This window comes from Coregonus clupeaformis, chromosome 36 (assembly GCF_020615455.1).
Source record: "Coregonus clupeaformis isolate EN_2021a chromosome 36, ASM2061545v1, whole genome shotgun sequence".
In the NCBI taxonomy this organism is placed as follows: domain Eukaryota; kingdom Metazoa; phylum Chordata; class Actinopteri; order Salmoniformes; family Salmonidae; genus Coregonus; species Coregonus clupeaformis.
The window spans coordinates 35,996,732-36,010,370 of NC_059227.1; the positions used below are offsets into that span (position 1 = coordinate 35,996,732).

The 13,639-nt window shown below is 42.6% G+C and overlaps 2 protein-coding genes across 13 annotated transcripts in view; both read left to right on the forward strand.

Moving 5' to 3' along the window:
* LOC121552275 (sentrin-specific protease 6) overlaps positions 1 to 4,785 on the forward strand; it is a 36,794-nt gene extending 32,009 nt beyond the window's left edge. For all 5 annotated transcript variants that reach the window (XM_041865052.2, XM_041865055.2, XM_041865053.2 and 2 more), the window contains 6 exons: positions 669 to 1,027; positions 1,195 to 1,286; positions 1,384 to 1,472; positions 1,635 to 1,703; positions 1,819 to 1,969; positions 3,820 to 4,785. In XM_041865052.2, the coding sequence (XP_041720986.2) occupies positions 669 to 1,027; positions 1,195 to 1,286; positions 1,384 to 1,472; positions 1,635 to 1,703; positions 1,819 to 1,969; positions 3,820 to 4,047 (988 nt within the window). In that variant the 3' untranslated portion in view covers positions 4,048 to 4,785. The remainder of the gene's footprint in view (positions 1 to 668; positions 1,028 to 1,194; positions 1,287 to 1,383; positions 1,473 to 1,634; positions 1,704 to 1,818; positions 1,970 to 3,819) is intronic.
* A 1,883-nt stretch (positions 4,786 to 6,668) lies between these two features.
* The window catches only part of LOC121552668 (unconventional myosin-VI), a 105,190-nt gene continuing 98,219 nt past the window's right edge, over positions 6,669 to 13,639 (forward strand). For 7 of the 8 annotated variants that reach the window (XM_041865668.2, XM_041865670.2, XM_041865671.2 and 4 more), the window contains exon 1: positions 6,669 to 6,786. The gene's annotated coding sequence lies outside the window, so the exon portion shown is untranslated. Of the gene's footprint in view, positions 6,791 to 13,639 lie in introns of all 8 variants that reach the window. The other variant, XM_041865669.2, reaches the window with a different exon arrangement.

A 13,639-nucleotide genomic window follows, 5' to 3' on the forward strand; every position in this document is an offset into this window, starting at 1 on the left:
TAAAGTTTCTGAAAGGAATTTACGACCGGTCATGAAACTGGCCCACAGTCGGCATCTTTGATCCTCAGCCCATGAGGGCAAGTCATGACAAATGGGAGAAACTCCCCAAATACAGGTGTGCCAAGCTTGTAGCGTCGTACCCAAGAAGACTTGAGGCTGTAATCGCTGCCAAAGGTGCTTAAACAAAGTACTGAGTAAAGGTTCTGAATACTTATGTAAATGTGATATTTCATTGTATTATTATTTTTTATAAATGTGCAAACATTTCTAAAAACCAGTTTTTGCTTTGTCATTATGGGGTATTATGTGTGGATTGAGGAGGGGGGGGAACAATTTCATCCATTTTAGAATAATGCTGTAACGTCACAAAATGTGGAAAACGTCAAGGGGTCTGAATACTTTCCGAATGCACTGTAGTGTTAGCAACTTCCTTCAAACTGCACGCAGAGATATAAAAATGGTATCCACGAGTTAATCTAACTCTAGGGAAGTAGATAAATGGCTTCATTGCCAAAATCTTGAAGTATCCCTTTAAGCATTTTTTTGAAGTGCAGTGATGAAGGCAAACATATTTGTTATTTTGTATCAGTATAAGATACAATGTAAGACAGAGATGGTAAACCTAATTCTCTTTCTCAACCAAACCCATTGCTCTCTCTGTGTTTCAGAGCCCACTGGTACTTGGCAGTGATCTGTTTCCCAGGGATGCAGGGCCCTCAGTTTGAGCCCAACCCTTTGTACCAGGCCCCAGGGCTAGCACAGACACAGTCAGCCCCCCAGGGCAGGCCCCCTGACCACTGCCGGCCACTCTCCCCAGAGCCAGACTACTGTGAGCCCCCAGGCAGAGAGGAACCCTTGGCCCCCTCAGAGAAGCTGTCCCTCAGTGCCACAGAGGCCTCCTCGGAAGGACACTCCCACAGCGAGCAGCCAAAGGGGGCGTTCACCTGTCCCAATGGTGGCCAAGAGCATCCCAAGACCGCTGGAGCCAGGATGAATGGGCTGGTCAACGTCCAGCCACAGTGCACAGGTGAGCCGCAAACACTGTGACTACTTGCAAGTAGCATTTCATTGCACTGTGTACACTACACTGTATCCTGTGCATATGGCAAATAAACGTTGATGTCTTAGAAGCTGTGTGGAAACTGATGGATGAAGAGTCAGTGATCTCACTGGCTTTTGAATCGTGGTTTGCAGATGGCTTGCACAGAATCAGTTTGTGTTACGGATCAGGTGGTGGCAATGGTGATGACACAGATACCTTTTCTGATGACCAAAGCTCCTGTCAGGTAACGGGGGAATTTGATATTCTGTTTGGTGACATAGCAGATTAAGTGAAATGAATGTTATGTGTACATTTGTTTAGCTCTTTCTTTTTTTGTCTAGGATGAGTGCAGTGAGGACGGTGCACTTACAGAAGACCTGGTACCCCCTGAGAGCTCAGAGTGGACGTCAAAACCCACCATCTGTAAACAGTGAGTAGGAGAGGATGTTCTACCATTCTTGTGCCAGTAGAGGGTACTATTGCTCTCCTGACACGTTTGTGGATAGTGTAATTTGAGGTGAATGTCAATGAATATTTACCTCAGAATTACAATATTTTAGGCATTTTCTAAGTGATTTGTTTGTTTTCTCAGGCCTTGTATTCTCATCATGGACTCGTTACGTGGCCCGGCCAGATCTTCTGTAATTAAAACATTACGAGAGTAAGTCAATACTTTCATACTGTTCTGAATATTGTAGATTTAGTTCGCCTAATTAGCACAAAAAAGCAAACCTTCCCAAGCCATTTATATTTTGTGTTTGTGTGTGTAACTGCAGGTACCTGGAGGTGGAGTGGGAGGTGAGGAAAGGAAGTCGGAGGAGTTTTGGGAGGGATCAGATGAAGGGTTCTAGCCCACATGTGCCTCAGCAGGACAACTTCAGCGACTGTGGAGTCTACATTCTGCAGTATGTGGAGAGCTTCTTTGAGGTGAGAGCAGAAGCTGAAGCGATACAACCAGTGTACACACACACCAGTGCAGTGTCTACTGTAACTGAGACACCTGGAGCCATATAATGGGATGTAGGCCATTAGCACAGTGTTGCTGTGTTTAGGTTGTCTTTTTAAATTGCCAATGTTTTCAGTATTTAGTGAAGTAATTACTTGTAGCAGACTCACCTTACCATTGATCCTGTTGGGATAAATAGTTGTACAGTGCATTCGGAAAGTATTCAGACCCCTTGACTTTTCCCACATTGTTACGTTACAGCCTTATTCTAAAATGGATGAAATCGTTTTTTTCCCTTCCCAATCTACACACAATACCCCAGAATGACAAAGCAAAAACAGGTCTTTACATTTTTTTGCAAATGTATAAAACAAACCCAAAGGATATCACATTGGAATAAGTATTCAGACCCTTTACTCAGTACTTTGTTGAAGCACCTTTGGCAGCGATTACAGCCTTGAGTCTTCTTGGGTATGACGCTACAAGCTTGGCACACCTGTATTTGGGGAGTTTCTCCCATTCTTCCTCTGCAGATCCTCTCAAGCTCTGTCAGGCTGGATGGGGAGCGTTGCTGCACAGCTATTTTCAGGTCTCTCCAGAGATGTTCGATCGGGTTCAAGTCCCAGTCTGAGGTCCTGAGCGTTCTGGAGCAGGTTTTCATCAAGGATCTCACTGTACTTTGCTCTGTTCATCTTTCCCTCGATCCTGACTAGTCTCCCAGTCCCTGCCGATGAAAAACATCCCAAACAGCATGATGGTGCCAGGTTTCCTCTAGATGTGACGCTTGGCATTCAGGCCAAGGAGTTCAATCTTGGTTTCATCAGACCAGAGAATCTTGTTTCTCATGGTCTGAGAGTCCTTTAGGTGCCTTTTGGCAAACTCTAAGTGGGCTGTCATGTGCCTTTTTTACTGAGGAGTGGCTTCCGTCAGGCCAACATAAAGGCCTGATTGGCGGAGTGCTGCAGAGATGGTTGTCCTTCTGGAAGGTTCTCCAATCTCCACAGAGGAACTCTGGAGCTCTGTCAGAGTGACCATAGGGTTCTTGGTCACCTGCCTGACCAAGGCCCTTCTCCCCCGATTGCTGAATTTGGCCGGGCGGCCAACTCTAGGAAGAGTCTTGGTGGTTCCAAACTTCTTCCATTTAAGAATGATGGAGGCTACTGTGTTCTTGGGTACCTTCAATGCTGCAGAAATATTTTGGGACCCTTCCCCAGATCCGTGCCTCGACAGAATCCTGTCTCGGAGCTCTACAGACAATTCCTTCGACCTCATGGCTTGGTTTTTGCTCTGACATGCACTGTCAACTGTGGGACCTTATATAGACAGGTGGGTGCCTTTCCAAATCATGTCCAATCAATTGAATTTACCACAGGTGGACTCCAATCAAGTTGTAGAAACATCTCAAGGATGATCAATGGAAACAGGATGCACCTGAGCTCAATTTTCGAGTCTCATAGCAAAGGGTCTGAATACTTCTTTAATTATTTTTTTATGCATTTGCAAACATTTTAAAAAAAACGTTTTTTCGCTTTGTCATTATGGGGTATTGTGTGTAGATTGATCAGGATAATATTTTTTTAATCCATTTTAGAATAAGGCAGTAACATAACAAAATGTGGAAAAAGGGAAGGGGTCTGAATACTTTCTGAATGCACTGTATATTGAATTGCATTGAATTACCTGCAGTGGTTGTTAATCAATTGAGCAATTGCACCGAACCAGGGCTTTAGACTATTGATTTGGAAGCTTAATTTCTACCTTGCACCATTCTGAAAATAGTACATTGCTTCGGATTGAATCCAAAATAATGATGATTCTGCACCCCATTCAGAATCCACTTACCAGCTTTCATCTCCCGGTGAACCTGGAGGAATGGTTCCCGCAGCAACGAATGAAGACGAAACGCGAAGAGATCAAGGAGCTCATCCTTAAGATCCAAGCCCAACAGGAGATGAAGGCGGGCCAGGGCTCAGCCAAATGCTCCCCTGCAGAACAGGAGGTGGGAGAAGAGGATACAGGGGAAGGTGTAGAGATTCAGAACCTGCCTGTCAGCCCCTGAGGTGCACTGTCTAGTCCGACGCTGCTACCTACTTACCTCTTTTACTTTGACACGATGGTCCTATCTATCGGGTGGGTCTCCCGCTGCCTGGCCAAGCCTTGGAGGTCTGCCTGCCTGCTGCCGGGGCCAAGCCTGGATGGAGGTCTGCCTGGCTGCTGCCGGGGCCAAGCCTGGATGGAGGTCTGCCTGCCTGCTGCCGGGGCCAAGCCTGGATGGAGGTCTGCCTGCCTTCTGCCGGGGCCAAGCCTGAATGGAGGTCTGCCTGCCTGCTGCCGGGGCCAAGCCTGGATGGAGGTCTGGGGGTCTGCCTGCCTGCTGCCTGGGCCAAGCCTGGTTGTACACTGCTGGATTACTCTCCATCGCCATTTTTTAACTGCCATATTCCTTCCATTGACAACAAAACATTTTACATTTGTATTGAATAAAACATGTATATATTTTGGAGGCTTTGGCTGCCTTTGTAATTGACTGTTTTTGATGCCGTGCTATACATGAAGATCATCATCTCTAGGTTAGTTATGTTTTCTTCATAGCTGTTCGTTTTCGGGAGGATCTGTGCAGAATATATTGTTAAGCTGCTCTTGCGTCGTATTTTTATTATTTTGACTGAGACTGAACTTGCTGTTATTTGTAATTTATATCCATACTTCTCATGAATTGCTTAGCCAGTGCTTGTTAAATCTCTTTACTACCAAAGTGGATGGATCTTGAGCATTAAACACAGACACGAGCACATAATTTGCCTTAGTTTTTATAACATACTATATGTCTGTGTTTTCCTCTATGCATAAAACATTCTGAGTTGGGTGCACCTTTTTACTAGTAAAATATTTGACACTGTTACTGTAATAGAATTCATGTTATTCCATGAGATATCATCTCAGGTTCAATATCTCTTGTTATACTGTAGTAGTGCATTTGTGCCTAGTTGCATCATTTGGTCATCTGGGGTGGATGGGATGGGATGTAAAGTGGGTCCTCCAGAGAGCTGCCTGTCCTCCATTGTTTGAACAAATAACTGCTATTATGATCTATCATTATCTAGGGATGATTCGGTCTTGACATGTTATACAGGGATATACACAGAGTGACAGACTGACCAGGTGAAAGCTATGATCCCTTATTGATGTCACTTGTTAAATTCAATCAGTGTAGATGATGGGGAGGAGACGGTTATAGATATTTTCTAAAAAGCTTTTATTTTATATAACCCTAGCTCAAAGTAAGCTCCATGTTTATTCAGAGGTGTTAATTATTTATTTAAAAAAATATTTGTATCTGCCTTTTCAGTTATCACATTGATCTTAAAGATACTGTATGTGACGAAGAAGTATGTTAAAACAGCAGTATGAGGCTTTCCTCTCCATGTACAGGTATGTGTACCTTTTTGAGTTCATAGAAGCTTTGCATTAATTCCCACGCTCCGTTCTGACGGGTCTTTTCAAACCAAGGGTGTATCCCAAATGGCACCCTGCTTCTGATGTAGTGCACTACTTTGACCAGAGCCCCATGTAGTTCACTATATAGGGAATAGGGTGCCTTTTGGGATGCTAACCAGGAGAGAATAACCTAAAGATGCCTTCACTGCAGTTATGGTCACGGACAATGTTGTGTAAATATTGTACAAGCTTAAGTTGGATCAATGCACCCTCACACTTGTCCTCTGTGATGTGACATACAGTATCTATTGTCCCCTGAAATGTCAAATGCATCCAAACCATTCTGCCACACAACCAGTCATCATAGTTTCCATGGAGGATAGGCCTATGATGGTGTTAGCACAGCTAGCCTTGTTTTTCATGAGGGCTGGTGAATAGTCAAACAAAAACACATTTCCTCCAGCACAACCTGAAATTGCCTTTCATATGTACATGATGCAAGGTGGCCAATGAACTTGCTCACCTTACCAGGTGTGGAGTATGATATATTTGTGCTTTGTCCTTCCTCCCAAAGTAAGCACTTATCTTGTTCACTTCCCTTGTCCTTGAAATTAAATTAGTGGTATAAGAAACATGGTGGAAGCTCCCATAAGGCCATACTTCCACCAATCCAATGGTTTTAATGTATGTGCACACTTCAGGAGAAAGGAGATGATATAGGGACGCACCAGTGAGGTGATATGAGGAGCCTTGAGCTCATAGGAATTTTACTTACTCAAACATGTTCTAAGGGCAGAATGCACACATAAGGAGGCACAATTGTATCCCATTGTCTGTGTGTGCAGGAACATGAAGTAGATGTAGCTCTGGCGTCCTCACAGTTGATTCTCTAATGCGATACATTCATCCTGCAGCTATCGGCTTTCAATCTGGTATTGGGTGACTTCTTTAGGGGAGGGGACTTGACCAGTTTAATGTTACTGGGTCACTCAAAAATGTATAATGCCCAAGTTGTGTTGTCTGGAAACTTGGTCTGCAATGCTGTCTTAATTTTTCAGCATCCTACAGCAGCATTATTGCTTAGAAATAAGTCTGGCTAAGTGGCTATTGAACCACATTGCTGCATAGACAGTTTGGAAAGATAATGGGATACATATCATCTAAATGTGTACAACTGTCCTTTAGTGTCAAGTGCTCCCAATGGCAAATGGATGCTACTGCTTGTGGTGCTCGTGACGTCATAGCCAATTCCCTGTACTTGTGAGCGTGTCGGAGGTTGGATCTGCACCCGGCAGTCTATCTGGGAAACTTCCACTTTTATAAACAAGTGTCGGACTGCACTGGTTGAAGAGGATACGAGGTAGGTAATGTCTGCGAGCGTTTTTTCCCTTACAAACTGAATTTAATGCAATCGTTGAAATATTTTTAAATAGTGGTAGCTAGTTGTACACGGAGTTATCTTCGCTAGCTGGTTGGCTAACGTTAGCAGGCTACATTGATGCCAATGGAGGCTGTCAAAACACAGGAGGCGATTGCCATCACATATATTTTTCCTTAGGGAAAACTGTAAACACAGCATCCTAGAATGTAGACTTTTGTTCCGATTTCTGCTCAAAGCAATACTCCCTTGTAGAAAACACAACGTGTTTCGAATGATTCCAACATATAGCCGGACAATTCGATATTTGACAGACGCTCCGGGACAGAACAGCGTGTGGGTATCACTGAAGGTTCATTACACCGCTCTATAGTTGTAGTTTCCCAGCTGCAGAGCATGCACTGCTGCGTACATCAGATCAGATAATGCGATTCCAGTCGGTTGTTTTATAACCGTTCCAACGAATGGTTCCATTCTAATAGAATCCTCTAACAATTATGCACTATCAACGCAATTGCATGAGGATTGATGGAACCCTTGTAACCTGACCGAAGTGTACCGGTTTTGTAGCTCATTCGTTGTCTTCTCACCCACACACAGTCAGTGTCTGTTGTGTGTGGCAAGAGATTCAACTGAGCAACCAATTGAAGCATGGGCCTGGGCCTGCATCTAGCCTACACATTGCTTAAAAAATAAACCGTTTTCATATAGACACACAGGTACGTGTGCTCTCCTTATGGATTGCAATAACTCATGCCTGTGTTCTCAGATGTGTAGTGTCCTAAAACAAAAATGTTCCTTTTCTGTTACATGATTACATAAGAATTCAGTGTGTGCAATAGGCTATGCTGTTCTCTGTGTCTGACAGAGACCAGACAGACAACTGATGGAAAGAACTAGAGGTGCCAAGTTCACCATTTTCCATTGATCCCACTGTCTGCTGACGTTGCCAACAGAAAAGGATTTGTCTCAGTTTTTCAAGGGACTTTGATCTTTGTTCATTTCCATACCTGGGTTTTTATGAGAGAGTGAATTGGTATCAGTCACAGTGATGCTGCTGCTCTTTGTGACAAAGGCGTTGCACCTGTGTTGAAATCCTGCTAGTTAAAGTTGAGGGCGTTCAAAGTCCTTTCAGGAAATGCTCACTTTACTACCTGGCTCATGCACTGCCGGTTTCACCTTTCTAAAAAACATTTGAAGACCACTGGAAGGTCTAATTTGACCCAGTGTGTAGCTATTGCTTGTAGGATACAGCAAGCTAAATGTCCTGTGGGTCAAGCTTCAACAATGCAGATTCCTCCATACTATTGGACCGTTATTGATGTGCAGCAGCAATACAATTATATAAAAGCCTTTGTATTCAATGGCGCTGTACGTACGCTATAAAACACAAGGTTTTTAAAGCAGTAAAGTGCAATCTCACTGGTTTCTTATTTGACTACTGCCCTCAGTGTCTTGAAGATGGTGAAACTGGGAGACATTTCCCTAAAACAACATCCCCCTCATAATGGGACCAGGGTTATTGTAACCCATTCGTCAGACATTGGCTGACTCCCAAATGGCACCCTATTGTCTATATAGTGCACTACTATTGACCAGAGGCCAATGGGCACTGGTCAAAAGTAGTGCACTAAATAGGGAATAGGTTGCCTAACCTCCACAGTGTGTATGTGGGTGCCAGTGATGACGGAATGGGGACTGCACAAATCGTGTTTCCGAGGGGTATGATACTCTATGGTGGGTTCCATCCAGACCACATTAGCTCACCCATGTGCCTTTTGTAATTAGTGGAATGTGAGCTGATTTAGTCATGCCCCACTGAGAAGACTGAAGTCACTGTTCAGTGTGATGAGGACTGAGGAGTGTCACCTTACAGTCTGTGGTGTGTAGGCTACCCAGACCCTTCTCCCCCAGGTGTTGCGTCTGACACTTGTTGTATATTCACACACATTCAAAACCCCACCAAACAGGGTCAGTGTTGTAAATGGGAGAGCAATGGAGGTTTGAGCTTTGGCTGTAAAAGGCTAGTAGTTTTATGTTTTTCTCTCATATTGCTATTAGCACACAGAACAACAAACTAGGTTATATAGTAGGTAGGCTATGTAGTGGAAATGATGTGCCATGGGCTGTTTCTATTGATCTGATATGAAGGAGATGTGACACCATCATGGAATGTTTTCTTTCTTCCCGTCCCAGACCAAATGGCTGAGCTGAGCCTCTGTACTGACTGAACCTCTATTGTCTATGACAGGCACACTTGGCATGGATCTTTTATCTCATCACACTGTTGAGTTTTGGGAGTGGGCTCGAATCTTCAGTTCATTCATTCGTTTTTCTCCCTCCATGGCTCCGCTGTGAACTTGGCCTGATTGCATAACTTCATGCCTTAAGTGATTTAGCCAGCAACATAGATGCAAATGAACCCAGCCCATTGTTAAGGCAGTTAGTCAGTGTAACCATAGTAACATACAGTACCAGACAAGTTTGGACACACCTACTCATTCAAGGGTTTTTCTGTATTTTTTATATTTTCTACATTGTAGAATAATAGTGAGGACATCAAAACTATGAAATTACACATATGGAATCATGTAGTAACCAAAAAAGTGTTAAACAAATCAAAATATATTTTACATTTGAGATTTTTCAAAGTAGCCACCCTTTGCCTTGATGACAGCTTTGCACACTCTTGGCATTCTCTCAACCAGCTTCATGAGGAATGCTATTACAACGGTCTTGAAGGAGTTCCCACATATACTTTGAAGAATCTCAAAAATAAAATATATTTTGATTTGTTTAACACCTTTTTGGTTACTACATGATTCCATATGTGTTATTTCATAGTTTTGATGTCTTCACTATTATTCTACAATGTAGAAAATAGTAAAAATAAAGAAAAACCCTTGAATGAGTAGGTGTGTCCAAACTTTTGATTGGTACTGTACATTATATTATACCTCGTCCCTGGTGCCAGTACTATACATCAGGTGTTTCTGACCTTTGGAAGCTCAACCCAAGGCCTCCTTAAGGAATGGAGTTAGGCTCTCTCTCACTCCCTACCACATAAAGTCTGTACTATTGCTATAAGGACAATTAGCCTACATGGTCTAGTTTACAATGCACACACTACAGTTACAGTACCAGCATGTGTTTTAGATGTTGTTGCTAATAGGGAGTGTGTATCTAGGTAATATTTGGGGAGTTGGCCTGATTCAGTATCAGTTTGGTAGTTGTTGCCACAACAATTCATATTTTTATTCCAGTGCCGAAGTCTGAATAGGCCTACATACAGACATGACACACAGGCTAGACCGAGGCCTATTCAATCAATATCAGTTATTTGCTTCTCTGTAGTAGAGTAGAAATGTTGACATTATTTTCAGTTTGTTTGTGGTCTAGTGCTCAAAGCTATGAATCCAGACGAAGGATTTGCGGTTGACTCAAGCATGAGTATGCAACTATTTATTCTCTATTATTGCCTTGGTTAAGCCCATCCCTCAATGCTCATTAGGTAGCTTTAGTCAAGGGAAACTTTGACCCATATTAAACCTGCACTCTCCCTAGTCCCAACCCTTTGACATAAAAGGAAATATTATAGACTACAATGTGTTTTTTTCTTTTGTCATTAAGGGCCATTTTTCTACACAGAAACATTATGGTTCTATAGATAGAATAGTGGAACATTTTTAGCCTCGCCCATGGGATGAGCATTCAGTCACTGTTCTTTTGTTATCAGCATTTAGCTGCAGCATCAATAATTCACTGTCTCTATGGCCATGAATCATGTATAGCTTTTACTAATACTGCGTCTCCCCTGTGTTGCTATTCCTCCTGTACCGATGCTGAAACGTAACTAATGCTTTTAAGAAACACAGGGGAGCTTGGAGCCTCCAGACTCTGAGTGCATCCCAAATGGCACCCTATTCCCTACATACTGTAGTGCACTACTTTTGACCAGGGCCCATAGTGTAGTGCACTATATAGGGAAGAGGGTGCCATTTGGGACGTAGCCTCTCTGTGTGTGTGTGTGTGTGTGTGTTTGTGGGTCTGGTCTGCTTGGGCCTAATGTGTGAGAGAGAGGCCACCACTGTTTTCCTGCCAGTTCCATTTGGCTCCAGTCATTGTCTCAATGTGTTTTCCATGTTCTTGTTGGCTAGATAAGATGGATGGGCTCTTGGGAAATGGGAACTCCTGGTTCTCGGTGTCTCTCTGACTTGCAATCTGAGTGTCTTCAGACCATGACGCCACGAGGCTTCCTCTCTATTCATTGTCGGGTGGCTGTGGAGTGTCTCTGGGTGAGTCCCAAATGGTACTCTATTCCCTATATAGTGCACTACCTTATGGGCCCTGGTCAAAAGTAGTGCACTATAAAGGGAATAGGGTGCCATTTGGACGCAGCCTCTGTGTGGGATGTGCACATTGAATAATCAGTGGCGTATCTGTGTAGGGACCACATCACACAGCAGAGAGATTACTGTACGCCTGAAAAGACAAGATTGTGGGGAAGAGATTTCGGCTGTCTGTGTAGCTCTCGAGGGACTGGCCGTAGGGGGAAGTTGTCTTAGGGTTTAGTTGACAAAGGACAGATTGCACAGACTGGGTCCTAGTGAAGGCTCCTTTTCAGTGAGTGGAATCCTTATTTGTGATCCATGCAAGTTGCTCAAACGTTTGAGTAGGCCTAAATTATGGAAATGTCAATGGAAGATTGGCATAAATCGTTGTAGCCTATGTGATGATGTAATCAAAGATGATAGCTCATAGTGATGGGGGGGGGGAGGAAATCGATAGTTACATATCGCAATATTATTTTAGACAATATTATATCGCTACTTTGACTCCAAGTATCGATTTGTTAATATTTATTATTATTTATTTATTTTTGCTAGGTATTAACTCAGCTATTTTTCATCCTATAGCTTGTTCTCCATCTTCTTTTTAAATAGTGAGGCAACATGTGTTCAGCACTTATTTCCACGACTGATCAAAACAAATGTTCTCTTGTCTCTCTGCAGCAGACATATAGTGAGCAATATGTTTGCAACATTAAATCGCAATGAAATTGCAGTATCGAATCGCAATACATATAGAATCGTGAGAATCGCAATACATATCTTATCGGCACCTACAGTTCCTTCAGAAAGTATTCACAGCCCTAGACTTTTTCCACATTTTGTTGTGTTTTTGTTTTTTGTTATGTTTTTGATTAAATGTAGACTTTGTGTCTCTGGCCTACACACAATACCCCATAATGTCAAAGTGGAATTATGTTTTTAGAATTTTGTACAAATTAATTAAAAATGAAAAGCTGAAATGTCTTGAATCAATAAGTATTCAACCACTCTGTGTGCAATAATAGTGTTTAACATTATTTTTTAATGACTACCTGATCTCTTTACCCCACACATACACTCAGTGTACAAAACATTAGGAACACCGGCTCTTTCCATGACATAGACTGACCAGGTGAATCCAGGTGAAAGCTATGATCCCTTATTAATGTCACTTGTTAAATCCACTTCAATCAGTGTAGATGAAGGGGAGGAGACAGGTTAAATAAGTATTTTTGAAGCCTTGAGACAATTGAGACATGGATTGTCTATGTGTGCCATTTAGAGGGTGAATGGGCAAGACAAAATATTTAAGTGCCTTTGAACGGGGTATGGTAGTAGGTGCCAGGCGCACTGGTTTGAGTGTGTCAAGAACTGCAACGCTGCTGGGTTTGTCACGCTCAACAGTTTCCCTTGTGTATCAAGAATGGTCCACCACCCAAAGGACATCCAGCCAACTTGACACAACTGTGGGAAGCATTGCAGTCAACATGGGCCAGCATCCCTGTGGAACGCTTTCGACACCTTGAGGCTGTTCTGAGGGCAAAAGGGGGGGTGCAGCTCAATATTAGGATGGTGTTCTTAATGTTTTGTACACTCAGTGCACAATTATTATTTCAAACACTGATTCAACCACAAAGACCAGGAAGGTTTTCCAATGCCTCGCAAAGAAGGGCAGCTATTGGTAGAGGGGTACATAAAAAATAAATAAATTGAATATCCCTTTGAGCATGGTGACATTCTTAATTGGGTGGTGTATCAATACACCCAGTCACTACAAAGATACAGGACACCTTCCTAACTAAGTTCCCGGAGAGGAAGGAAATCTCTCAGGGATTTCACCATGAGGCCAATGGTGACTTTAAAACAGTTACAGAGTTTGATGGCTGTGATAGAACTGAGGATGGATGAACAACATTGTAGTTATTCCACTATACTAACCTAAATGACAGAGTGAAAAGAAGACGCTTGAACAGAATACAAATATTCCAAAACATGCATCCTGTTTGCAATAAAGCACTAAAGTAAAACTGCAAAAAATGTGGCAAAGTAATGAACTTTATGTCCTGAGTACAAAGTGTTATGTTTGGGGTAAGTCCAACACATCACTGAGTACCACTCTTCATATTTTCAAGCATGGTGGTGGCTGCATCATGTTATGGGTATGCTTGTCATCAGCAAGGACTAGGGAGTTTTTTAGGATTACAAACAAATTGAATAGTGCTAAGCACAGGCAAAATCCTATAGGAAAACCTGGTTCAGTCTACTTTTCAACAGACACTGGGAGACATTCACCTTTCAGCAGGACAATAACCAAAAACACAAGACCAAATATACACTGGAGTTGCTTACCAAGACGACGTTGAACATTCATGAGTGGCCTAGTTACAATTTTGACTTAAATCGGCTTTAAAATCTATGGCAAGACTTGAAAATGGCTGTCTAGCAATTATCAACAACCAACTTGACAGAGCTTGAATAATTTTTTAAAGAATAATGTGCACATA